This window comes from Hippopotamus amphibius, chromosome 12, assembly GCF_030028045.1.
Source record: "Hippopotamus amphibius kiboko isolate mHipAmp2 chromosome 12, mHipAmp2.hap2, whole genome shotgun sequence".
Classification (NCBI taxonomy): Eukaryota; Metazoa; Chordata; class Mammalia; order Artiodactyla; family Hippopotamidae; genus Hippopotamus; species Hippopotamus amphibius.
The window spans coordinates 22360890-22388329 of NC_080197.1; the positions used below are offsets into that span (position 1 = coordinate 22360890).

Genomic DNA, 27440 nt, shown 5'->3' on the forward strand with positions numbered 1-27440 from the left:
CAAGGGTTTGTAGAGAACATACCGTGTATAAAATGAGATACTCTACGCTTCCAGGGTCATTTCAGAATATAAGTAGTAGCGAGAGAGATCCATCGATAAAACTGTGTCAAAAGCTCTAAAAACAATTATCCTTTAAACTATCCCTTTAAGAACAAAACAAACCTAGTTTTACCTTAAAATTTAAAATAACCATTACTGAACATTATGACATACTGCTGAGAGAAATTACTTAAGTCACCATTTTAAAATTAATCACCTTTGAGGCTAACAGGTTACTTTTTTTTTTAATCAGTACCATGTGCTTTTAAATTGTATGACAGATGTGTTAATTCCAAAATCATTCCTTTTGCATTAAATTGGACGATATGAATAAATGCCAAACGACTGAGGGACATAAATCTAAATGAGAAATTCAGGCTTGGAAAGTAAAGAAGCTATTGGATGCCTAACATGTGCCAGGCATTGCAATAGCTTCTTTATGTTTGGTCCTTCCAACAATTCTAAGATGTACAATGGTATCTCCATTTTACAAGTGAGAAAATGAAGGCCCAGAGAGGCTAAATAACTCATGTAATGATATGATTTCAAAATCTGTGCTCTTTTCACTAACCTCAACTTACTTAGTACCACACAATTTCCATCTCATCTGTCAAAAGAGGGTCACCATGCACCTGTCTCAGCTGTTTCGGAACTCTGTGAGTTATAAACAGAATCATGTACACTTCCTGCTTAATTCAACATTTTCTTCTGGAAACCAGGATGTAGTTTCTGTTCTCTACCTTACATATTAACTGACTAAACTATGTTTGACGTGAACGCCAAGTCAATATTGTGGGTCTTATTTTTTTCTTAATGTTTTTGTTTGTCTGTTCCACTAAAGAAAAGAAACAGCAGCATCTGCATGACTGGCAGTCCTGTCTTTGCACTGTTCTATTATGCACAGATTTACTACCATGGTTTGGTTAAACGACACCATTCCTCCAACAACAGAGTTCAAATTTCAGTTACCACGGCATATTTACTTAAGAGTAACTGCATAAACAACAAACCTTGCTGCTAACTTCAGTCCACAAATCACTATGTAAATAAGAGAAGTGCATCATGACTAGTGACTACATCACTTCTCCCAAGGTCAGTAGTTGGTCACTGCACCTCTGTTATTCATTTTACACACAGACAGGAAACTGTTTAGTTGTGTCGTTAGTCTCCCAGTGACAAAATCCACATGACGTTTTGTAAAAATGAATAATCAACACAGGGAACCGACAAAGATGAAAAAAGCAGCAAAGAAACTAAAACTAAAATGAATGCTGAAGATGAGATTCGCACAGAATGTAAATAGGGCTACAGAAGAAACAGCCACTGTGGGGATGCTGGCACCGCCACACTCTTCTAGAGCCTCTGGATGCGCAGCCAGAGGAGCTGAGCGAAGGCCAACTTATCAACACAAATGGAGAACGTGGTTGCGATGGAAAGGATTACAATGTCCCAGAGAAGTGATGCTGACAAAAAAAAATTCACTTTAAAGGAACTCTCAGAGATACTTCACAACACTGAAAGCACACAGGATAAAATGTTGGAAGTGGACCCAAACCTAGGAAGGAGTATGACAAAGATGGAAAAGATACAACAAATCTTTGTTCAAACTACTCTCAATAGGTTTGTTACTCAATACCTTACAGAGAAACAAGCACTTTAACTCACAACGTTTCTCATTTATGTTACAGCATGTTAAATAAGTCTTAATTTTACTAACTTTTTTGTTTTTCTATACAACTGTAATCAACAGCGAGTTTTTAATTCTTTGATGAAAAAATTTTAAGTCACAGAATAATTGTAATTTTCCCCATTGATTATTAAGATCACTTTGTACGGTTTCAACTTGAAAGGTCATTTTTACAGTTCTGTACTCCTATGCAAAGCAAGCACGTCTGTATATTTCAAACAGAATCTATAAGGATATAATCTGCATATGAAATATCTGGCAGTACTATGCACACAGTGGCTGCCTAATTAATGTGTAGTGTGTGGTATGACCCATGTAGACATTTAGCCTCTACAGCATCAAAATGGCTGTGTTTGATGAGTAGCCACTAGAATGTAAGCATAAGAGGGAAAAAAAATTTATAGTACAGTTCTGTTCACTTCCAAACACCTAGAAGAATGCTCAGTAAGTAATTGTTAAATACACTAAAGAAGGTAGAAAAAAATAATAAAACTTGAATCCTTCAATTTTCCAACTCTCATACAGAAATTATTATCTATAAAAACCACACATCACTGAACATGTCGGGACACTCAGAATCACTGAATTTTGGCACTTCAAGGCCTTAGACAGACCTATGTCTTTGCTTTCCCCACTGCTCCCCACCTCATTTTTCATAGGTATGCCAAGGCCCACCAGCTATGGTGTGTCCAAAGCCAGAGAGCTCGTTAGTCTAAGTCTGGGTCCTACAGCAAAAGTCTTCTGTCTCCTAATCTGGAGTTTTTTACCACTTCATGCTGCCACTCACACACAGCAATGCAAAACAAATCAAACTGATGACAATTTTAGGGCCATTTCTGTCCTTCGCCATCCTGATGCAAGAGGGTGTAACAGGAGGTAATCATTATCATCCTACTTTTCCAGTTCTCTCCTATCTCCACTTAGAGGACCTATTGGAAACAAATTATTCATCACATCCCCCATAGGGCTCCTCCTTTCCTGAGCTACCTATTTCCACTGTGAACACTTCCACTGGCCCCATCTTCCAAGAACAATGCCTTGGAGAACAGCAGAATGTCTCCTAAAGCCCCAACTTCTAGCAGATCCCACAGCTGTGAGGAATTCTTCTGTATCTCCTCTTTCTGCTCCTTCCCAAAGCCTCTTATCAGCCACCTGTCCTTCCTCATGCCTTGTCCAGACCACTGTCCCAACTGGGCTCCCTGCCTCTTCTAGTCACCCCTCTTCCAACTCAGACTACACTATCTTCCTAGAGCTGAGCTCTCACCCCATCATGCTTCTGTTCAAAACCCTGGAAAGGCCACATAAGTTCAAAGTCTACTTTGGTAATGGTAATGGTAGAATCACCTTGAGTATTCCCTTTCAACTATCATCCTCTCCCTCTAACCCCCACAGCACGTGGGCCTCTCTTTGAAAGCACTTGGCCCTTGCTACTTTGCATGGACACTGGCAGGCACAGGCCTTACCTCTCTGATAGAAACATTAAGTGTCTTACTCTTTTACATCCCTATAACACCCAGGAAAGTGTCAACACACCTGAGTTTGAAACTTCTTGAAGGCAGAGGAAGCACAGCACTTGGAGAGCCCTGGTGCTGTGCCAGAAATCACTACCCCTGCTTCCCTTCACACAAACCAGACTCTCCCCTGCTCATCTGTACAGAGTTACCATGGAGGAGGCCCAGAATTCTCAATCAGTCAGACAACCATTAAAATGACCTAGGAAATCTGCCAGTCCCATTCCTGTGTCTGGATTTCAGATCAGGCACCTTCCGCTATCAATTTGGCTCTGACCACAGGTGTTACACTCACTGCCTTTCTCACTCTCTCAACGACTCTGTTTACAGGCAGGGCAAACACGACAGGGGCCAGAATCCTTCTGTCCTCATACTGCACACCTTCTGTTCTATCCTCCGACACGTACCTGTGTCTCCAGGGGGCCTTGTACTCAGCTAACCTTCAAGTAATCTGGTTACCTAAGTGTTTATGGTATGCCTCTTAAAGACCTGACTGTGATAGCATTTCGGACACTATGGCAGACTGTGAAACTAATTTTAAGGCAAAAAAGTTAGCCTGAAGGATCCCAAATCACATTACAAAATGTAGTCATCTAGCTGTTAAGTTGGATCTTCTAAAGGATCCACTTGAAATTTCTAGCACTGAAAAAAGAAACAAAAAACAAAAAACCAACAACCACCAAAAAAACCCCACAGATTTTATATTTCTCTTATAATGAAAAAAGAATCAGGAAATACTGATTCTGACAACTCCCTCATTCTTTGTTCCCTCCCTGCAAAATAAGGGAGTTTCTTTAAAAAGCACATTAACCTTTACTGTAGAGAGAAAAAGATGTGCAACAAACAAAGGGCTGATACTTGAGGCACAGTTCTGAAAGCACTCCGCCCATATTATCTCACTGAACTGAATGGCCAGGTCCAGACCTGAACCCAGGAAGCTGGGCCTCGAGCTTGCGCTCTTAACCATCAAGCTCTCCGGCCTTGTATAAAATCTGGGGGACTGAAAACACGAACCAGGCTCCTCCTACTTTTGCTATCAGTGTGTATTTAGAAACTCAGAATATTAGAACTGGGGCGGGAGGAGGGCAAACAGAAGTCATATGATCACAGTAATAACATCTTACCTATGTTATCTCAAGTAATCCTCACACAATCCTATGAGGTATTACTATGAATAGCCACACTGTACAGTGAGGAACCTGAGGCTCAGAGAGGTCAAATGCCATGCCCAAGGTCACACAGCTTGGAAGTGACAGAGCTGGGATTCATACTCTGGAACTCTGATTTCAAACCCTTGCTCTGAGTAGCTAAACTAACTACACTAAAGTCCAGGAAAGTTGGGTGACCTACTCATGAATTCATACTCTAATTCAAGTCTACTGAGTCCCTGTGCTTTCATGAAAAATTATGGTGTGAAGAACACAGGCTTTTAAGTTATACAGACCTGGGTTTGAATTCTCTACTTATCAATTTTATCTACTTGGACAAAATTACGGTACCCTTTCGAGTCTTAACATCTTCATTTGAAATATGAAAATAAAACTAAATATACAGAATAGCTGTAAGGATCTAAAATAAATGAAAAGCAGCCATCAGAGGGGCTGGCTGAACAAGTGCTTAATAAATGCTATTTCCTGTGTATCTACCCTTCCTTTTTAAAGCCTATAATGACAGGATACTGTGTAATTTATGTGGGACTTAAGTAAATGATGAAGTTCTACCCAGTCAAGCAACAGCTTGAGTATTCCCAAGAACGGAGAGACAACTTTAGAATCCCTGGGTCTTGGACCTGGGAGACAGGTATGCAAACTCAAGAAAACTCCCGTTCTAAAACAAAATTCCTAAGCTCACACATTTGCCAACATTAGAACTGTCAAAGTTCCACAGGAAAATTTTTATTCCAAAGGTAAACTCTATAAAGTTGTCTGAAGACAAAGAATTACCCTTGAATTAAGGCTGAAATATAAAAGGACTATTTAAATTTGGAAATAAGCTTCTGGAAAACTTGTCAGTATTTTGAAAGGATTGTGTAAAATGTTCTGATAACTTGGGTCCAAAGAAGATAGAGTGAGTTAGCTGAGACACACACATTGGAACCTTTTGATACGTGTTTTCATCTTTACAAACTAGAGAAAGAGAAATTATCTTTGGGTCAGCATCCTCCTCCACGTTAGAGGAATACTGCCTCTAGTGCTGTTACTGTCTAGACACTCAAAAAAAATCGGAAACCCAAAGGAGCTATTTTCCAATCTACCACTGCCACACCCCACCCCCATTTGTCTGCCTGCTCCCTAAGTGCAGAACTATTTCTCACTCCGCTCTTGCTCTTTCCTGTACCACCTAGCATAGCTGTTTACTCAAAGCATATGTCTGGCAAATGCTTGTTGAATTGAAATTCAACACTCAGCTTCAAACACCATCTTTCAGAGCTCTCTTACTTGCCCAAAGGTGTTTTTAAAAAATCAGCACTGTTTACGAATGAACTTGAAGTCAGAGGAGAGAAAAGAATGCTGGATAATTCCCCAACACTGTGCAGAATACCTCCAAAGGACACAACACAAACACCGCCAGCATCCAAGCCAACCCCCAAATTGTTCTCTATCAATTCCAAGTAAAACAGCAATGACCTGCAGTCTGAAAGCACTTATGTCATTCTCAGAAAGCCTCTAACCTCTAGTTTCACAGGAGAGTTACTCCACGTTAAAATGCATATAAACTCAGACCTGGAAGAGATCATGAAAGGTATACAATAAAGAGCTGCTGAATGAATGATATTATCACATATGCTAATTGTGGTTAAGTTGTATTGCAGAGGCAGTACGGAGCACCAGAGGAACATGGGGGGAATTGCCTACATGTGCCCAGACAAGCTAGCAAAGATGTCAGAATACGAGTAGCATTCTTAAAGAATAAGTTCACCACACAAACTGGGCAGAAGGACATTTTAGGCAGAGGTAACAGCAGGTGCAAAGGAAGGGGTACCAACAGAGCATCCAGAGGGAAAATTGCTAAGTATGACCAAAGAATATGGTATATGTGAGGAAACAGAAGAATCTGGACAAGTAGACTAGTTCACATTATAAATGGTCCGAAATACCACGTTAGTATTTGGACTTGATCCTCCAGGCAATGCGTATGTGTGCAGTCAGATGAGATCTGTAGCTTAGAAACACGTCATGCCAACTACAACTAAACCACAACTAACCAGAAGCCAAAGAACCAAATAATGTTTGATCTTACTCCTCTTTAAAGGAAAAAATAACATAGCTTTTAAGAAGGACTTAGTAAGATTCACACACATACATGTACAAACTACCTGAGGATATTCTGGATTTAGTAAAGACCAAAACCAATTTTAGACAGCAGCTGACAACCATCAAAAGTATGTCCACAAATCACATCAACATTTAATGAAACCAAGTTCCAAAAGGGTGAAAGGACTTATCCAAGATCCTACAGTAGTTAGTGGCAAGGCTAGGATGAAATCTTAGCCCAGGGTACTTCCTAGTTCCCCATAGCTCTAAACAATTTTGCTGTTCTTCTCCCTTGTGCAAGGAAAGTCTCTGAAAGGCAGAAGCGTGCCAAGGAGAATACAGAGCAAAAGGGAGGGTGTGAGATGATGGACAGCATGGACACTAGAACCAGGCGTGCGCGCTGCAAGCACTACATAAATTCTCACCATCGTTTATGATCATCTCTCTCTGAAGAATCATACAATCGCTGGTGGTTCACAGCAACCCCCACTGCAGCTTTTCATATTTGATTCGAAAGTAGGCAAAGACCAAGAGCTGTAAACATGTGGTGATGTTTCTACCTTTGGGGGGAGGGCTCTTGGAGTCCTCCATAGACAGCTTCAGCTGCTGTATGAACTCGCCGCCATACACACTTCTTTCTTGCCAGATGTTCAGCAATCTTTCTAAAGGTTTTTTACAGCCTTCATCTGCCTCTCTGCCCAGAAAAGACGAAAAGATATATATAAGCTTCAGATTTTTTGTTTTTAATTAGGACAGATTTACTTTAAAAAACAAAAAGACAACAAAACAAAACCAACAACTGACTAAATGATTTACATATTTAAAAACAGAAGGAAGAGTAAGGTATATACTGTAATTAATGGATACGCAAAACTTGACCAGAAACTACATTCTTCCTGTGGTGTGTAGGGAAGAGAGAGGGATTACAGTACAGAAGTCATCTGTCTTTTATCCTCTTTGAAAGATGGGGCAAATAGGGCAAAAAGCCAAAGGCTGATTTTTACCAACAGAGAATTCTCAAAAATCAATCATATCAACTGTGACAGCTTGCTTTTTACAAGGCACTAACTGAAATCTGGTGCCAGACATACTGCTGGAAATTAAAGCAGGCCAAAACTTTTAAGGATAGGAAAAAAGTGATTAAAACCACATGCTGAAAATGGGGAATAAATTCATAACAACTCATCAATGCTAACATACCAACACCGCTAACGTGTATAAATACAATCGTACACACATATATGTCAAGACTGATCTCAACTTCAAACTCACTACTTCATAATTATTTTAATTCATGGCTAGGTCTGTATTCCAGGTTCACACAAAGGTGTCTAGCACATAATCTTAGAGCGCACCGAGCATAATACAGTCCTTCATATTTATATCTAAATGAAAGAAGCTAGATAGTTTTTTCCCTGACATATCACTCTCTTAACACAGACTATTTTTCAGTGAGATGACCGTAACTCGCACTCAGCGTGAGTTGCTTACCTTAAAGTGTCAGACGGCAAGTGGAAGCATGGGGGGAAGGGTTTCCGAAAGGAAAACCCATTCCCCCACCATCCGCTGTTACTATGAATCGTTCTGTTCCATGAGGCTGTCTAGATGTCAGTGATTTTACACTGACGGACTTTAAACCTGACATCTTAGTATCTAAGTCAACATCTTTAATAGGAACCTCAAGAAGAAACCATACAAAATTCAACTCAGATGGGAATCTCACCCACCCCCAGCCCTGACACACTTTTCTAAAACTTAAGTTAACACTCAAGGTAAGCTGAGGTTTCCGCCTAATCTGGTCAGATTGTATTACTTATGAATTATTAGTGGCAAATTTTGCTAAACTGGGGGTCAAAGTACTAAATAAATCAGGATGCATACAAATTATTTTTTTGTTAAAGCTTTTTTTTTTCTTTTTAAGTCAGAGGTCAGGGTGAAGAAAAAAAGGGAAAAAAATTTTCCACTTACAGTTTATAAAACTTAAAGATATGACCTTGATATTTATAATAAAAACATCTCTATTTCATCTTCAAAATATATCTAGGAACAAATTACTTCTCATCTCTTTCTCTGCTACTGGCCGGATCCAAGCCACTATCATCTCTTGCCTGATTACTGCAACAGCCTCATTACTAGTCTCCCTGCTTCCACCCTGTCCTCCAACCACCTATTCTCAAGTTTAAAAAATCCAATCCTAGCTGCTGTGTTAAGGTTGATCAGGTCACTCCTTTGCTCAAAACTTCCAATGGTTCCTCCTGTTCTCCCTCAGAATAAAAGTCAAAGTCCCAAGAAAGCCTACAAAGCCCTTCTCAACCCAGCCCATTGTTTCTCTGACCTCACCTCCTATCCTCATTCTCCCCTCCTTCCTCAATAGCTCCCTGGCCCTCCTGCCTCAGGGCCTTTGCACTTAGCCTGGAACCACACTTACCCAGACAGCTCAAGGCTCAGGCCAGGCTCCTTTGCTCTCCTCCTTCAGGTGTGTATATTCACACAGCACCTTTTCAGTGAATATTTTTCTAACCTCCCTACTTAAAATTACACTCCCTAACTCCTACTTAATTTTTCTCCACACAATTTATTTTCTGATGTGCTGTGTATACTATTTCCCTGTTGTTTACGCTCTCTTTCCATTTGAATGTAATTTCCACAAGGGCAGGGATTTGTCTTTTCCCCCCACTGCTATGTGCCCTAGAACAAGCACAATAAATATTTAATTGCAATGTTTTTTGAAAAATTTTAGATAGGTTTCAGTAGGCCATACAATTAGTTAACTTTCAACAACCATTTTACCACACCAAGGTCATTCATATCAAACATCAATTAAGCATTCACCTGCACATTCATTGAGGTTTATGAAATATTGTGCTTGGATTACAAAGGACAAGGCCTAGGTCCTGAACGCTAGGTCTTGACCCAGCAGCCCCTCACCTCACCACACCCTACCTGAGGCTTCATGTGCCAGCAATGCTCAACCGTAAGTACTTTCTACTCAGCACTTGCTGTCATCGGCGCACATGCCTACGCTCGTGCTATCTCCTCTCCCTTGAATGGAATCCCCCAAACAGATCAAGGTGAAGAGCAAAAGGCTGTGAGTAATTCAGCTGGTTGAAGTACTATATGGGAAGTGTGTGGAAACAGCAGAAGAATCTGGAGGGATAGAGCGGAATTAGATTATAGAGGACCCTAAATGCCATATTAAACACTGGCCTTTATCCTGAAGGCAATGAGAAGTCCCTAATGTGATCAAATGCAGTCATTTGATAATAAAGTCATTATAATTACTATAACAAAATCACAACTAATCAGAACTTAACTGGTTGGTATTTTTAACATAAAATCTGTTCTCTGAAAATTCTCTTAAGAGAAACCAATCATGACAACAAATTCTTATCAAGGATTTAGTTAAAAGGTTTGGGAGGGGCACCACACCCACAACCATCCACCATTCCTGGGGCTATCTGGGGCTTGAGTAAGACTGATACTGAGTACAGCTGCAGCCAAACTACTGTACTGATGCTCAAACCTGTTGTAACTAAAAGATTTTCAAAAGTCTCTCATCATTAAGGCCTAAAGCCAAAAGGAGCTCTAGTTTAATTAGTGAACATAATTAACCACGACAGGCTAGTTCTTTGCGCACTACAGTAAATCAAAATTCTGCCAGCTAAGGTCCAAAGATATAGACACAACAGTCAAGAAATCTTTTTACTGATGAGGTTTTGCCATTAGGTAGCTCCAATGAAGTGGAAGTCACTTAAGCACCTGAAATTGGATACAACCAAAGCAATAAAGTCATTTTATGACAGAAGGAGTTATCTTTTCAAGTTGCACTAATAACTCCATTCTAATTTGAGAAATCTTTAAGTGAAAAAACACAAAAAATCTTTGCCACTTATCAATGAATAAACTGAAAGACGATAAATAAGTACATACATAACTGATTTTGCAGAACACAACTTAGCATGTATCAATCCCAATTAATTATAAATTCAACCACTGAAAATTTGATCTAAAAAGTGAAAAGTGTGTATTATACAAACGTAGGACTGCTGCTTGAAGGGTGAGCTAGATACCCCTGAAGCCAGTGTGGGGGCCTTCTCTTCCTCTGCAGCTCTTATGGCACTGCCTTGCTACACCCAGTATCATTTGTGTTTCTCTCTTATCCCATGCACAGCAGGCTTATAGCAGGCCTACTTAGGGCAGAAATTCTAAGTATCCTTAGCACTTCTATTAGCACTTCATGAAGAGCAGAAACAGTCCTTTGCAATTGTGTAGAAAAGAGTTAACATAGCAGTCATGAAACAGCTGCCCTTAGAAAGGCCTGGCCCTTGACTGGCATCTTGGAATTTGGGTTTCAGAAGTGTTCCCATCATTTCCTAACTGATAAGCGTGGTTTACTGTGCTTAAACTGTTCGTACACACAGTATGCTTTATGCTGAACACCTGCTTTCCTTCTGGGAGTCTAGAATTTTGGCAAAGAGTGCCTGTGACCAACCCCAACAAAACCGCTAGGTACTAAATCTCTAATGGGCTTCTCAGGTAGATGACACTTCACGTGTTGTCACAATTCAAGGGGGGAGGAATTAAGTATGTCTTGTGTGACTCCACTATGAAAGGACTCTTGAAAGCTTATGCCTGGACTTCATCCCTTGTACGTTTTCCCTTTGCTAATTTTTCTTTATATCCTTTCACCGTAATATTGATAAATCATAGCCGTGAACACAACTATACATGAGTCCTGTGAGTCCTCCTAGCAAGTCACCAAACCTGGAAGTGGTCTTGGGGACCCATGACTGTAGTAACAGGAAGTAAATATATATATGGTGATAGTTTCAAATTCATGTCTCCAGAAATCAATTTCCTACTGAGCTTCAGATGGTTTCATCCATTTGCCTATCTAGCATTAGCCATCTCAAACTTAACATAGCCAAAACAAAACGCCTGACTTCCTCCACCAAATCTTTACCCCAGTCTCCATCTCAGTAAACAGCACCATCAGCCATCCACCTACTCATGTCAAAAACCTAGAAATAATCTTTGATTTCTCTTTTCCCTCACTACCAAACTCCCACTCAACTCCCACAAATCCTGTCAGTTTTACATGGGGCGGGGGCACAAATCTATCCATAAAGTAAACATTCAGTAATCGGAAGCTATTATCTTCTCACTGCTTCTGGGTCCTAGCCAATGTCATCTCTAGCCTCTAGAGCAGCACCCTCCATGCTCACGTCCCCACCCCTCCCCTGGCCTTTATAATCCATTCTCCACCCCAAGTTGGAGGGATCTTTGAACAAGGTATTTGGAATATATCATTCCCCTGCTTAAAACTCCTCAGTGACAGCCCATGAGATCAAAATCCTAACTCTCTCCCAAGGCTCACAAGGCCTGTGTGACTGTCACCTGCCTATCTCTCTGATCTCACCTGGATGCCGCTTTCCCCTCTGCCGCCTGTGTTCTAACCACAATGGCCTTCATTGTGATCCTCTTAACATGGCAAGATTATTTCTACATTAGGTTTTTTTAAACAGCTGTTCCTACTTCGCATGATTACCTCAAATGTCACTTCCTTAGAGAGGCCCTCCTTCACCACATGAGAAGAGATCCCACGCCAGAACGTCATTCTATTTTATCATGCCCATATTATCCTCTCTGAAAGGATCCTGTTCATTCTGTCCTTGCCCGCCTTGTTTACTGCTGCCTCCCTAATGTCTGGATCAGGACTTTGCACAAAAAAAGGCACTTAAATACATCTTGAAGGAAAGACTAAGTGCACAACTATCTTCAAATTGAGAAGGAAACAAGAAGGCATTTGTGTGGAAAATAAGTTTAAAGTCTGGTTACTTAAACTGCTATTCAAATTAAAGCTATCCTATGAGCTTGGTAGCTTCCTCTGACTTGAGAGGTTTGTTGGTTTTTTCCTAGGGGGCAGGGGATTTGAGGGAGGAAGTAGGAAATTATCATACAGATTCCCAATCAATTTTAGTCAATATTAATAGGTCCGCTATCTTTGTTCATCAATTGGCCACAGAAAAACTGTACAGAGAGCACTTCTTGCCGTTCATAAGGTGCGTCAGGATGGAAGTAGAGTGGTTGGACTTTCTATTCTAATAATGGGGGTGGGGGGGAGCTTAGAAACATGGGGATCTTGAATATAATACCCAAACAGGACCTTAAAAGAACTAGAAAAATGCAAAAAAGAAAGGTAACAGGTCTATCTTTTTTTTTATTTGAAAGGACCAGGTCTATTTTCCCCATAATACCACAGAATTTGCCAAGACATTTTTACACTGCCTCCTAGATAGGTTTTAAGATGTCACCAAGTAGAAAAGAAATTTTTAATCCTGGTATGGCTTATCCCCCACCCCCCTTTCTACGTACCCTTCTCTGATTTGGGGGCGGCTAATGATTGCTGTTAAATTTTTAAGGAAAAATGTTACGTTTACTATCCCTGTAGGAAATTATTTTAGTCAAGTTCCTATACCCTAAATTTATTAACTTGTTCAACAACTACTTACAGAATCCCTACCCTGTGCCACGGCAGATCACAATGTCACTCAGCTCCTGGGACACCATTCCCATCAAGACTATCTAAACGGTATTCCCAGAGCTCTGTACCCCAGCAGCTTTGTGCCAGACACTCTAATAGGTGCAAAGAACAAAAAAGAAACAGTCTTTTCTCTTCACATAGTTTGTAATTTAGTAAACTCCCATGAATGAGCAAAGACTGTGGATTGAGCATTGTTGTTCTACTTTAGCCTCACAACAACTCTAATGAGATAGTAGCGACATTCCCTTTTAATCAACTAGGAACCTTGGGCTCAGAAAACTAAATAACACATCCAAGGCCTCTCAGACAGTGTTGGAGGCAGAGCTACAGCCAGCACCTAAGAAACTGAACTACATCTCCTCAAAACAAGAAAATGCCTGTCTCCAATTTCAGATGGCTACTCTAGTAGTCTGTTCTAAGCTTATTCTGTTATGAAGATTCAGTTGTTTTTTCAAGTTGCTAACACATTCTGCTTTTTCAGTATCTATGTTCACACACACACACACACAAAAAGCCAGTTGACTAACAAAAATCTTTTTTCCATCTCTATAAAGCTAGATGTCATTTCTTAAAAATCTTTTGGAGTTTTCATTTCATTCCTTCAAACTTTCCAAATCCTTCATGGAATGTCAGACTTATTTTCACACTTAAGGTCTTTCACTTACACTTTAGGCCCCAGAACAATTTTTATTTAACCCACTAGTCTCCTTCTCACCTATCCCAGTTTTCTTTGGCAAAGACGTTTAGTTTGATATGCTTACTTAGTAATATTCTAGTGAAAAATAGTTTTTCTTTGCTCCTCCTGGGCAACTAACGTATGTCTACATAAAGCAGTTTGCTTTTAAATGAATAAAAGTGATTTGTAAAACTTTTAATCAAATATATAATTTCTGCAATGTTAGCTGTAAGTATGTTCTACACTCCCATCCTCTGTCACAAGCCACAACAGTGGCGCACACTTAATATGACAGAGCCAGAGCAAATAGCTACTTTCCACACTAATAATTACTATCTTTCCAGATATAACAATGACTACTATTTTTAGTAAGTTAGACATCTAGACATCCAGAAGTAAGTAAAAACGAAGGCACAGCAACTAATTTCTTGCTGTTGAGGTTTTGTTACTGGAAAGTTCCCTTGTACTATTTAGCTTTGTTTTTTGACCATAAGCTAATAAGATAACTCAGCCAAACCAAGGAAAGTACCATATTCAAGAAGTGAATTATAGTGAATATATCTAGGAGAAATGTGCTTCAAGTGCTAGACTGAGTCCCTTCAATGCATCAAAATATTTACATGTCTGAGATAGTTCTCAAGGGCTCAGGCAAAATATAAAATCACAATTTGGCCTCTGCAACACTCTCTATAAAGCACATCTCTTTAAAGTATGAAGTTGTCAAGTTACAAAGGCTATCGCAAAAAAAAAAGAAAGAACAAATAGGAAAACGTAATGCATTCAAAACCAAAACAGAACAAAAAACCAGAAAACATACCTGGCAACGTGAGAAAAAGCATCCACAAGGACAGACTCAAATTCTCTAGTGAATTCAGGTCCTTTCCTTTTACTGTTTTGAATGACATCGTTGGCTAAGTACAGAAAAGTAAGCTTTCTATTTGATTTGGCTGAAAAAAAAGAAAAGAAGATAATTTAGCTTACACCAAGGAAATTCTCAATCCACAATTCTTTTGCCCTAAGCTACTCCTAAAGAACACTAAGACAAGCATTAACTACTTGAGGTTAAGCCTGCTATGTTTGAAAAATCAATTTAAGAAACTCCTGGAGGTGTCTAATAAAACAGGATTGAGAATACAATTCTGAAAAAACAAAAAAGAATACACCATCTTCATTTCTGTGTTATTTTAATCAGGGTAATTAACTGGCAGTAAAAATGAAGATATTCCAAAGAAAATTCCTAGAGGATAAGCAGTCAATATTCTCCAGTCAATTCCTAAAGGATAAGTAGTCAATACATCTCCAGGAGACATGTTAAAACCAAGGTTTTCATTTATTTTACTGCAAAGATGAGCATTTCTAACTCGCTGTTAATTATCAAATACCACAGAATGAAAGACTTAGGCTGCAATTTTAAAATAGATTCTTTATAAATTATGTTCCTAGACCAAGAATTTCTCTTTGAACATTCCAACTGCCACAGTCAGTCAATGATATCAACTCTACAATCCAGAGGAATCTCTAGATGCACCAATGGATATTTATCTCAAATACAAATATACATTAATGCTACATGATCACTGAAAATTTACACACGTCTGAAATATGGATATGCAAAATTATGGCTCCCACAAAAACTATAATTCTCTCTTATCCCTACTAAATGTAGTATTTCCTATCACTCTATATGGTATCATATATTAAACCATAAAAACCTCACGCAGTACATCTGAGTTACCGTTGCTTGGGGGAACACTACTGAATTTCCTGGCATGTATGCACATAACTTTTCAACCATAAATTTACATAACTACCATTTTTGGTTCCAGTTTTCTTTTAAAAGAAGTAAATAATAACACAATCAGATAGCTCAAAACATTAAGTTTTCTCCAATGCTAAAGTGCCCAAAAAACTCAAGCAAGCCCATGTCAACCTTTATACACCTGAATTACTAGTCCTTACTCCACTGCTCTCAGAAACCATTTCTGTTTCTTTTGAAATGCACACAGCATGTATAAATTCTGACACAGCAGGCATAAGATCTGACATTTTAAAATGTAGCTACAGGAGAAGAACTCAAGTTGAAAACAAGATTTTTAAAGCATATTATAGTTTAAACTGATGACTTAAGGTACTCATAAAATTAAATATGGATATCTTGAAATGTATTAACCTTTGGTAATAACCTAGTTTACATGGCCAACTGAAGAGAATACTGAAAACCTGGAACTGTCTTAACTGTTCTAATTATTATTCAAAAGCAGAACAAAAGTGTCAATAGTTTCAATATTCCACTGTTGCTACAAAGGTGTGATTACAGCAAAAAGCTTTTTTTTTTTTTTAAAAAGCAAACCTTGTTCTAGGATGTTGCAGCAAGTTAAACTGGCAAGTCTATAACACCATGAAAGCCAGATTCAAAGGTAAAACAGAACTTCTACAAAGCAAATCGGACTAAGGGAAGCTTTACAAATTTGATATACTTTATGTTAAAAAACCCAGAATCCATAATGTAAAATATCAATTTGGCCATTCAAGACCTGATACATTTTGCAGTATTACAAATACAATAGCTAAGAAGATAACAAAGGTTTTCACTATCTACAATACCAATTAATTCTCATCACTCTCAAACTTAGCAGTGGGAATTTATTTAGGATAAAACTTTATTTATCCCTCCACATCCAGCATCCTGAATAGTCAACATAAGCACGATGTGTGTAAAGGTAATATAACAAAGCCCTAGAGGGAATTCCCTGGCGGTCCAGTGTTTAGGACTCCACGCTCTCACTTCCGAGGGCCCAGGTTTGATCCCTGGTCAGGGAACTAGGATCCCACAAGCCGCATGGTGTGGCCCCCCGAAAAAACCCAAACTAAGCAAACAAACAACAACAACAACAAAATCACAAAGCCCTAGAGCACTTGAACACACAAAACACACACAAGTTCTACTCCAGCCCTGGGTAATAACTCACTGTTCAGATGTCTTTCCAATCTGTCAGTATAGATTCTTTCACTCCCTACAGAGGCCCTTTCCAAATTGGTTGAAATAGTTATCCAGCAAAGTTTAAATAACTGGCTGACCAAAATGTTCACTTGTTTGGCTGGTTTTGACACCTAGAGAAAGTAATTTCTTTTAATAAAGACCTATTTACCTGCATTCAGGCTAAGGTACAAAAACACTACTAAAAAATATTCATATATTTTACACCAAACTGCTCCAAAAAGAAAGGGAGAAGTTCTACCTAGAACAGTGCCAAAAGGGATAAATTAAGAATTATTCCTAGGAAATGGAAAGAAAATAATACATTAGGAATAGAAGTAGTATTTAAGCAGGAAAAAGAAAAATTTTTAAGTCTCATAAATATTTGGAGGCAAAACAGAGAGAGTCTGTGAATGCCTTAAGGAAATGACTATAGATAGAAACATCCATTTTTAAAGACTCAGGGTGGGCTAGAAACTAAAGGGCTAGTCAATTCGAATATTAGGGCACAAAATCTTTTTCCACCTTAGTGTGGGGGCATTTTCAATTCATGAAGGAAGCCTGGGTACTAGGACACTGTATACTCATGCTTGGAAGAGCATCCTCCAGTTCTGCACTATCCAATATGGTAGCCACTAGCCACATGTGGCTACTAAACACTTGATTTGTAGCTAGCAAAACTCAGGAACTCAATTTTCAATTGTATTTATTTGAAACTTTACTTCCTTAGTCACACATTTCATGTACTCATGGCAAGAGGCTACCTTGTTGCACACCACAGATACAAGACATTTCTCTCATCACAGAAATCTCTATTAGACAGTGCTGCTTGGATCCTTTACTCAGCCATGAAAATGATGCCAGCGACCACAATTTAACTCTTAAACTATTTTTAAACTGTGTTAACAGGCAGCATGCTAAATGCTGTGTACATTACGGACAATTGGAAGAGTTTCTCCCTCAAAACATAATCCAGTGAAAGAGACATAACTAGTAAGAATGAAATAAACGCTGATTAATTCTAATGAATAAAAGCATTATGGGTTTGGCTGGAGTAAGATGATCACCTTCACTTATTAACTGCACTGATGCACTGGGTACTTGAAAACAAGTTTCACGTCACAGAGCTCTGGGCCCTGGGCCCAGTGTCCCAACTGTATACTCCTTAACAAAGCGCTTAATCTCTTCATGTCTTTATCTTCTCATCTACAAAATGGGGATAATAATGCCAACCTACTTACAACATAAGGTTTCATCATATGAGATTAGGATTAAAGGAGCTTCATAAACAAAAGTACTCTTTAAATTATTTTCAATAACTCAAACACGGTGAGGTGGGGAACCAAGATGACCTCACAAAAGTGACATTTGAGATGGATTTTGACCTGCCTCTGAGATCCTACCAGATAGGATCCTGTAGAAGCAATTTGAATCCCAGTCCCCACCCCACGCATCTCAGATGATAGAAATAATATCTGAATGGCACAGTAAGGTATACGAATGAGGCTCTGGGAGCTCTGGGCTCTATCCCCCAACTACCCGGAGGGGCTGAGGGGACCCCCATCTCAGTACAGCATATGATATTTGGGGGGGGAGGGTCTCTGCCAGAGGACTAGAACTGGGTCTCCTGAAAGAATCCTGGATTTTGGGCCTGCCAGTCTAATGTAGTCCGAGCCTCACTGATACTAAGGCCTTGAAAATACCACTTAGCCACTTCAGTTTCTCCATGTGTAAAATAGAGTGACATCCTGACCTCACAGATAGCAGAGAACACCTGTAAAATTACTTCCTATGCTATAAAGAGCCTACCACATATAGGCTGTCCAAAACAGCGCTAAGCTTCATTTTCTCAGCTTTCTGCTATGAAACTCACTGGGGTATCAGATAGCTGTGTAGGTGCCCAACTTTCTCCACCAGACTGTAAGTAACTTGAGGCAAAGACCATGTCCCACACTGAATAATCAGTATCCCACTTCACCATTATTTACCCAGTGCCTACACTGTGCCTGACACCACGCTAGATGTTCACGTGGGTTATCCTGTCTACTCTCCCACAAGTTGCTTGAGCCTCCATTTTTTTCTCATCTGCCAAGTTCCTACTTCATAGAACTCTGAGAATTTAAAACATGACAAGGTGTGTAACGATATCAGTACTGCACCTGGCACAGAACACAGGCACAGTAAATATCAGTTATCATCATCTCCATTTTACAGATGAGGAAACTGAGGGAAAGAGAGGTGAAGCTGCGGCGGGCTCAGTAAACGGCAAAGTCAGGCTCCACAGGCAGCTGGCTTCTGCTGCCAACATGCTATCAAGCTCCCAACCCAGTGCCTGGCACATAACAACAGGCTGAGCTCCACCGACGGCCGCCAGATCCTGAGCAGGGTCTGGAACCAAGAAGAGTTGCATGAGGAGAGGAACCTGAGAGCCCGGTCTAGGTGGTGTGACCCTTTGACTTCTCTGTAATGGCAGTGATTGTACCCACTTCCCAGGGCAGTGCTGAGAACTGAAGAGCGTGGATGCACATAAGGTCCTAGCATAGTGACTGGCACAGAATAAAGGCTCTGTAAGTGGCAGCTACCCTTGTCCTCTTTTGACAGATGAGAAAATAGAGGCTTAGAAGAAACTTGCCCGGTATCACTCAGCTAGCAAGTGACTGAGCCAGGGCTCGATCTAGGCAGTCTTACACCGAATGCCCAGCAAGGACCTGGCACACAACGCGCTGAGGCCTGTACCCTCCACCAGGCGCTCAACGCTGCCGAGAGACGAAGAGTCACAAGTGTCAGCAGGTGCCGGAGGGGAAAACGGCTGGGTGAACTGGGAGTCCTGAGCCCTGATCGGTGGAACCTCAGACAAGTTCACCTTAAACCTTCCCAGGCCTCGGTTTCCTTCTCCGAGAAATGGGGATAACACTGTCTCCAACTTCAGAAGCGCAATCAATCAGAGGCCCGGGCTGGGAAGTCAGGCTCAGCTAAGAAGCTAGAGGGGCCTTGAGAGCGGGTGCAGGAGAGGGCTGCCCGGGGGGGGAGCACGCACGGGGGTGGGGGCGGTGTTTACCTTTACGGAGCTCGCGGTGCCACACCGAGACGATGGGGCCCGCGTGCTTGCGGTGGTGGATGAGCCACAGGGAGAGGGTCTGCACGCTCTGCTGAGAGTTGCTCAGCTCCGAGAGCTTCTTCTCCAGCGCCGACTCCGAGAAAGAGGACATGGTGGCGGCGGCGAGGCCCGGCAGGGAGCGGCCTGGGCCGCCCAGTGCGGCGGGGAGAGCGACGGCACGAGGCCGGGGCCTCACCTGGCGGCCTGCGGGACTCTTTACTGACTGACAGACGGCCGGGGGGGCCGGGGGGGGGAGGGGATGGGTCTCCGCAGTAACAGCCGCCCGCGCCGCCGCCACAAGATGGCCACCGACCTCTCACCCCGCCGCGAGAGCAGGGTCAAAGGGCAAGGGCCGGAGTGGAGGAAGAATGGGAGGGCGGAGATCAAAGTGCAGAAAAACCCCCCTCCAGTGCCGAAGTCCTCTTTGAATCTTGCTCGGAGCGCTCCGAAAGCCACAGACACGGAAAAGAACTCACTTCGACGGCCTCCGGAAGGCGCTTTGACCGCTCGCGCCCGGACGCCGGCGCAGTGAGTCTCACCGGAACCCTTTCTCCCGCTCCCGCGGAACCTTTCTGGCGCGGTGCGGCGCGCAAGTTATGCGTCACGTCCGGCGCGGTGGAGGAGGAGGAGGAGGAGGAGGAGGGAGAGTGAGGGAAAGCCTGGAAATCGAGGTAAGGGAAGAGTGGCGCGCGAGAGAGGGAGCATAGCAACCGCGAGCCCCTAGAGGGGGATCCTGAGGGGGATGCTGAGGCTGAGAGGTCATGACCTGGGAATGGAACGGGGCATTTCTCCCTCACCTGGCAGGCTCCAGCCGCACTCTTCCTCCATACATGTCCTGCTCTCTGGCCGCCCCCAGCAAAAAGCTTTTTTTGGTTCTACCAAGCCACCCACGTGCACTTTCCACGCCTTGGTCCTTGCTGTTCTTTCTCAAAAGGTGACGCCCCCCTTCTCACGTGGTGGGCTCCCACTCGGCCTCCAGAACCACTTTTAGTGGCCAGTTCCGATGTTTAGTCTTTGACAGCAGCGCAGTGAAGCACCCCCTTGTGCTCACGGCTATTGGTTGGTTGCTGTATTCAGGGAATTACAGGCTGCCTTCTGGGGGTCCATTTGACTGTTGCTCAAATTTAAATAATATCATTTCACTTTGGGGGGGTGAAGAAGTCAGTGGGTTCCCTGACCTCCTTTAAGAAACACTATTTGAGACTATATCCTTTTCCTATTTTAAAAACGTTTTAAATTGCAATTATCACATCAGCAGAGAAATTTGTTCTTCTGACTGCTGTGGGGTGGTGGTAGGGATTATGGGGTTATTGTAGACGTAATAGAATTTTCAAATGTCCTGATCATGGTGTAATTGACCAGTTGTGGGCAGATTCCAGTTAGGAGGCACCGTACTAGTTGATGCCTGTTTTTGCTTTTACTGCGCTATTTTTTGCTTAGATGATTTTACTTCTCCTCCAGAATGGAATCATCATAGCCAGCATAATGAGCTGCTGCTATGGGCTAGACACTGTATTTTCACATAGTGACTCATTTAATCCTCACAACAAAGCTATGAGATAGGTATTACGTTATTCCCATTTGGCAAATGAGGAAAGTGAGGCTGAGAGAGCTTGGGTGACCTACCCAAGATCACATAAGATCAGAGGGAAAGGACTCTACTTTGTCTTTTTTACCCCAGCACCTTATTCGTAGCTGATTGAGTGACAATGTAAAAGAGGTGAATAGCCTAAAATCGCAGTCAATATCTAGTCATTATTATAACCTAGGGCCTTTGAGTCCCAATCTATGCCATCTTTCTGTATTAAGTAACAGTGTCATATACTGAGCACTTTTATACCAAGTCACTGTATTAAGCACCTTGCATAAGTTCTTTAATTTAATCCTTACAACAGTCCTATGGGGTGTAGATTATTATCACTATTTGATAGGTGAGAAAACATTAAACATGGGTGATAATCTGTTCACTGTCACTTGAACACAAGAAATGATAGAACCAGGAATCAAATCAAGGTTATCTTATCCCAAATTCTTCACTCCCAAGCCAGTGGTTTATTTATGCATTCAGCCAATAATTTTTGAGAACCTATGTGTGAAGCACTGTTCTAGGCAAACAGACAGAATCAATGTCCTTGGAAACTTACCTTCTGCAGGGGAAGATTAACATGTGTGTGTAAAATGAGCGTAAAGGTTATAAGTGCCTTGAGTAAAAGTAAAGGAAGGTAAGAGGGATGAGAAATGCATGTATGGGCAGATAGGAGTCTATTATATATGCTGGTGAGAGAAGGCCTCACTGATATGGTGACATTTGATCAGAGCCTTGAAAGAAATGAGAGAACAAGCCCTATGCTTTATGGTGAATGTTCCAGGCAGAGGGAAAACCAAGTACAGAGTCCTGAGGTCAGGCTATTGTTGGCCTTTTCAGGGACCAGCAAGGAGGGTAGCTCATGTGATGTGAACCAGAATGAGCTCAGAAAATTTGCCAGGGACCGTATCACGTGGGGAACTATAGGCAGTAGTAAGGACTTTGGGTGTTACTAGGAATGAAACAAGAGTCCATTGGACCATTTTGAGAAAAGGAGGAGCATGTGGCTATTAAGTAGAAAATAGACAGTGAGGGTGCAAGGATAGGAGCAGGAAGACCAGTTCAGCTGCTGTTGTGATAACGCAGCAAGGAAGAAAGGAAGACTCAGACCAGGGTGGAGATAGTAAAAAAGGGTCAGATTCTGGGGATATTTTAGAGGAGGAGATCACAGGATTTGCTGACAGCATAGATAGGAGGTATAAAAGAAATAAGCTTATATGACCCTAAGGGTTTTAGCCTAAGCAACCATAAGAATGGAGTTTGCATTTATGTACTGAATTCTGGGAAGAGCTGTTTGGGGAGTAAGAGCAGGAGTTTAGTAGATGTGTATATGTCTAATGGAAAATGCCTATCCAAGTAGAGGTGTCTCACAGGCAATTGGGTTTGTGGGTCTGGAGTTCCAGGGAGAGATCTGAGGTAGAGATATAAATGTAGAAGTCATAACGGGGAATAGGTATGGAAAGAAAAGGGGCCCAGTGACTAAGTCCTAGGACACTTCAACATTTAGAGGTCAGAGAGATGAAGATGATATAATCATGTGATTTATCTTCTTTAGCCTGTTAATATTAATTATACTGATTGATTTTCAAATGTTGAGCCAGCCTTACATCCCTGGAATAAATCCTGCTTTGTCATGGTGTGTAATTCTTTTTACATACTGCTAAATTATATTTCCTAATACTTTGTTTAGGATTTTGGCATCTATATTCATGAGGGAAATTGGTTGTTCTGCCATTTTTAAATTTTTTTAATATTATCTTTGTTGAGTTTTGGTATCAGGGTAATACTAGCTTCATAAAATGGACTGGAAAGTGCTTCTTCTTCTTCCATTTCTAGAAGATTGTGTAGAATTGGTGTTAATTTTCTTTAAATGGTTGGTAGAAGTCCCCAGTGAAACCATCTGGGCCTGAAGATTTCTTCTTTCTTTCTTCTCCTTTTTTTTTTTTTCCTTTAGTTTTGGGATTTTTTAAATGATAAATTCAGTTTCCTTATAAGGCTATTCAGTAATCTATTTCAGATTGTGTGAACTCTGGTAGTTTGTGTTTTGTTGAGAAATCCGCCATTTCATCTGTCAAATTTGTATAAAGTTATTTGTGGTATTCCTGTATTATCCTTTGATATCTGCAGTTGGTAGTGCTATCTTATTAGTGATATTGATAATTCCTCTCTCTCCCTCCCTCATTCCTTCCTCCTCTTCTTCTCTCCCTTTCTCTCCCTCCCTCCTCCTCCCCCTACCCCCATCAGTCTTGCTAGAAATCTGTCAATTTTATTGATCTCTCCAAAAAACCAATTCTTTGGTTCATTGATTTTCTCCATTGTTTTCTGTTTTAAACTTCAGTTCCTGTTCTGATCTTTATTATTTCTTCCTTCTGCTTGCTTTGGATTTATTTTGCTCATTTTTTCCTGGCTTCTTACTGTGGGCATTTAGATTATTGATATTCATTTGAGAGCTTTCCTCTTTTCTAATATATGTATTTAGTACTATAAATTTCCCTCTCAGCATGGCTGTACCTGTGTCATACAAATTTTGATATGTGAACTTTTATTTTCATTCACATCCATGTATTTTTTAAAATTTTCCTTGACATTTCCTCCTTGAACCATGAATTATTTAGAAAAGTGTTGCTTAATTTCCAGGTGTCTGAAGATTTTCCTGTTGTCTCTCTATTAGTAATTTCTAGCTCAATTCCACTGTGGTTGGAGAACACACTCTGTATGATTATTAGTTCTTTTAAATTTGTCAGAGTTTGTTTTGTGGTCCAGGATATGGTCTATCTTCGTGTGTGTTCTGTGGACACTGGAAAAGAATGTAGATCCTACTGTCATGGTATTCTGTAAATGTCAATTATGTAAATGTTGGTTGGTGTAGCTGAGCTCTTGTGTTATAATAGCTGAATTTCTGTCCAGTTGTTCTATCAGTTGTTGAGAGAGGAATGTTGAATTCACCACCTATATTTGTGGTGACCACCTATACTTTTCAGTTTTATCCACGTTTGCTTCACACATTTTGCATCTCCGTTTTGTGTATACACACTTAAGATTGCTGTCTTCATAGATTTACCATTTAATCATTACATAATGTCCTTCTTTGTCTCTGGTAATTTTTTTTGCTCTGAAGTCTACTTTATATGATATTAATGTAGCTAGTCTTGCTTTCCTTTGATTAGTATTTACATAATAATATCTTTTTCCATCTTTTTACTTTCAACCTGACTATATCATTATGTTTGAAGTGAATTTCTTGTAGAATTTCATGTAGTTAAGTCATGTTTTTTAACCAACTCTGACAGTTTTTTTTAATTGGTGTATTTAGACCTTTATATTTAACACAATTATTGATATGTTAGAGGTTAAGTCTGAAATTTAATTTTGTTTTCTATTCTGTTTTTTTGTTTCTCCATTTTTTGTTTGTTTGTTTGTTTCTCCAGACTTCCTGTGGGTTACTTGAATGAACATTTTTTAGAATTCCATTCAATTTATCTATAGTGTTTCTGAGTGTATCTCTTTGTATAACCATTTTAGTGGTTCTAATAGTTATATTATGTGTATATAACTTATTTTTGACAGTTCTAGTGATGTATATGAACCTTACTTCCTTTATGTCTCTTTACCCTTTCCTGTTTATATTTGTCTTAAATATTTCCTCTAGATACATTTAGAACCACATCAGTCAGTGTTATAATTTTTGCTTCAATTGTCAAACTCAATTTAGAAAATTTAAAAGAATAAGAAAAGCCTATTGTATTTATATATATATTTTTGCTGTGTTCTTTCTTCCTCCTTGATATTCCAGGATTTTTTTTTAAACGTTTCCTTTCTGTTTGAGAATTTCCTTTAGCCATTCTTTAAGAGTAGGCCTTTTGGTGACAAATTCTCTTAGTTTTCCTTCATCCGAGAATGTCTTTATTTCACTTCATTCTGATGGACATTTTTGCTGGGTATAGGATTATGTTGACAGTTCTTTTTTTTTAGCACCTGAAAATTATTGTGCTGCTTCCTTTTGGCCTACCTGGTTTCTGATGAAAAGTCCAGTGTCATTTGAATAGTTTTTCCCCTGTAGGCAGGGTATCATTTTTATCTGGCTGCTTTCAAGATTTTTTGTCTTTAGTTTTCAGAAATTTTAATTATGGTATAATTATAATTGGTGTAAATTTCTTTAATATTATCCTGTTTAGGGTTCACTCGGCTTCTTGAGTATATAGATTTATATCTCTTGCCAAACTTGAGGAGCTTTCAGTTCGTTGAATATTTTTGCAGCCCTGCCCCTTTTCTTGTTTCATTCTGGGACTCTTAAATCTTTTGTTATAGTCCCACAGGTCCCTGAGGCTCTTTTCAGTCTATTTTCTCTCTGTTGTTCAGATTGGGTAATTTCTCTTATGCTCTCTTCTGTTTTACAGATTCTTTCCTCTCTCCCCTCCATTCTGCTGTTGAGCCTATCTGCTGAGCTTTTTATTTGTCACTGAATTTTTCACTTCTAAAATTTCCATTTGTTTCTTCTTTGTATCTTCTGTTTCTTTGCTGAGGTTTTCTGTTTTGTTTTAAGCAAGTTCATAATTGCTTATTGAAGCATTTTCATCACAACTGCTTTAATAACTTTGTCAGATAATTCTAACATCTCTATCATCTTAGTGTTAACATATTGATTGATTTTCTTTAGTTCTTCATTTGGAGATTTTCCTGGTTCTTGTATATGATGGATGGTTTTTGATTGGACATTTTTGTATTATGTTCTAAGACTCTGGACCTTATGTAAGTCTTCTTTTTAGCTGGCTTCCTATGAAACCACTCTGGCAGGATAAGGTGGGCAGGTGGAGACCCACCTTGTTATTGCCAAGTGCAGATAGAAGTCCAGATTCCTCACTCAGCCTCCTTTGACACCCATGAGGGAGGACTCCTCATTGCTGCTAGGTAGAAGTGGAAGTCCTGGCTCCCCCACTCCTACTTAGCTTTCTCTTCCCCTCCCCCCACACGCCCCCGCCCTCCTTTATTGAGATAGAATAGACATACAAGATTGTAAAAGTTTAAGATGTACAATGTAATGATTTGATACACATATATCACTATATATTGAGAATGATTACCACAATAAGGTTAGTTAACACGTCAGTCACCTCACAAAATTACCCTTTTGAGATCTATTCTACTCTCTTAGCAATTTCGTGGATCCTCAGACTGACCTTGAGAAGTTTTAAAAGAGATTCCCAAAACATACCTGTTCCACCCCACCCCCAATATAGATTCTGATTCAGTAGATCTGGTGTGGGGCCCAGGAATCTGTGCTTACATTGTTTCCCCTTGATTCTGATAAACAGTTAGGTTGGAAACCTCTGGTGTAGTGAAAGGAGTGTATACAGCCTTTGGAGTCGCACAGGCTTGAGGTGAATCCTAGGTCGGGCCCTGCTTGCTGTGTGACCTTGGGCATCACGTAATCTCTCTGAACCTTGTGTTACTCAGCTTGTAGATGAGGAATTTATGTACATAAGATACCTAGCACATTGCCTAGCATATGGTGGATTTTCTCAACAAATATTAATTCTCTTCTTTCTAATCAAAAACTTGTGTTGGCAATTCTTCTATTTAAACTCCTATTTCTGGATCTAAACCCAGTCTTTCTACCATGTGCTAGTTAATTCGAAATTAGCAGTTTTAGAGATCATCTAATCCACCAAGTTTATTTTATGTTGAAGAAACTGAAATTCATGGAAACCACACAGCCAGGTACTGTAAGAGCCAGTTACCCAGATTGTCAGATTCCTTTTCTCATATTCATTCTGTCCCTTACCTGGAAGCAGGCTAAAAATGGGCTGGCTTACAGCCAAATCCTAGAACTGTGATGCTGCCTGAGAAGGAATCCAGTAAGATCCTCCTATAATGGATGAGAACTACCGGAAGGAATAACCCACCCCACGAGAAGAAGATATGATGGTTTTACCCAGGCTGCAGTTCACACATATCTAATATCAAAGCTTCACCAATGAGAGAGCCAGACTTTGATCTATGGCTGTGGATTCAACAAGTGTTCATTGGATGCCTGCTCTTTGCCAGAAGTGATAAACAAACCTGTCAAATA

The 27440-nt window shown here is 40.3% G+C and overlaps 2 protein-coding genes across 6 annotated transcripts in view; one reads left to right on the forward strand and one right to left on the reverse strand.

Moving 5' to 3' along the window:
• The window catches only part of RPRD1B (regulation of nuclear pre-mRNA domain containing 1B), a 69196-nt gene extending 48898 nt beyond the window's left edge, over positions 1–20298 (reverse strand). For 2 of the 3 annotated variants that reach the window (XM_057701341.1, XM_057701340.1), the window contains exons 1-3: positions 19747–20298; positions 14529–14658; positions 7052–7185 (exon numbers count right to left, since the gene is read on the reverse strand). In XM_057701341.1, the coding sequence (XP_057557324.1) occupies positions 7052–7185; positions 14529–14658; positions 19747–19897 (415 nt within the window). In that variant the 5' untranslated portion in view covers positions 19898–20298. The remainder of the gene's footprint in view (positions 1–7051; positions 7186–14528; positions 14659–19746) is intronic. The other variant, XM_057701339.1, reaches the window with a different exon arrangement.
• Positions 20299–20405: 107 nt separating this feature from the next.
• The window catches only part of TTI1 (TELO2 interacting protein 1), a 45980-nt gene continuing 38945 nt past the window's right edge, over positions 20406–27440 (forward strand). For all 3 annotated transcript variants that reach the window (XM_057703239.1, XM_057703240.1, XM_057703241.1), the window contains exon 1: positions 20406–20456. The gene's annotated coding sequence lies outside the window, so the exon portion shown is untranslated. The remainder of the gene's footprint in view (positions 20457–27440) is intronic.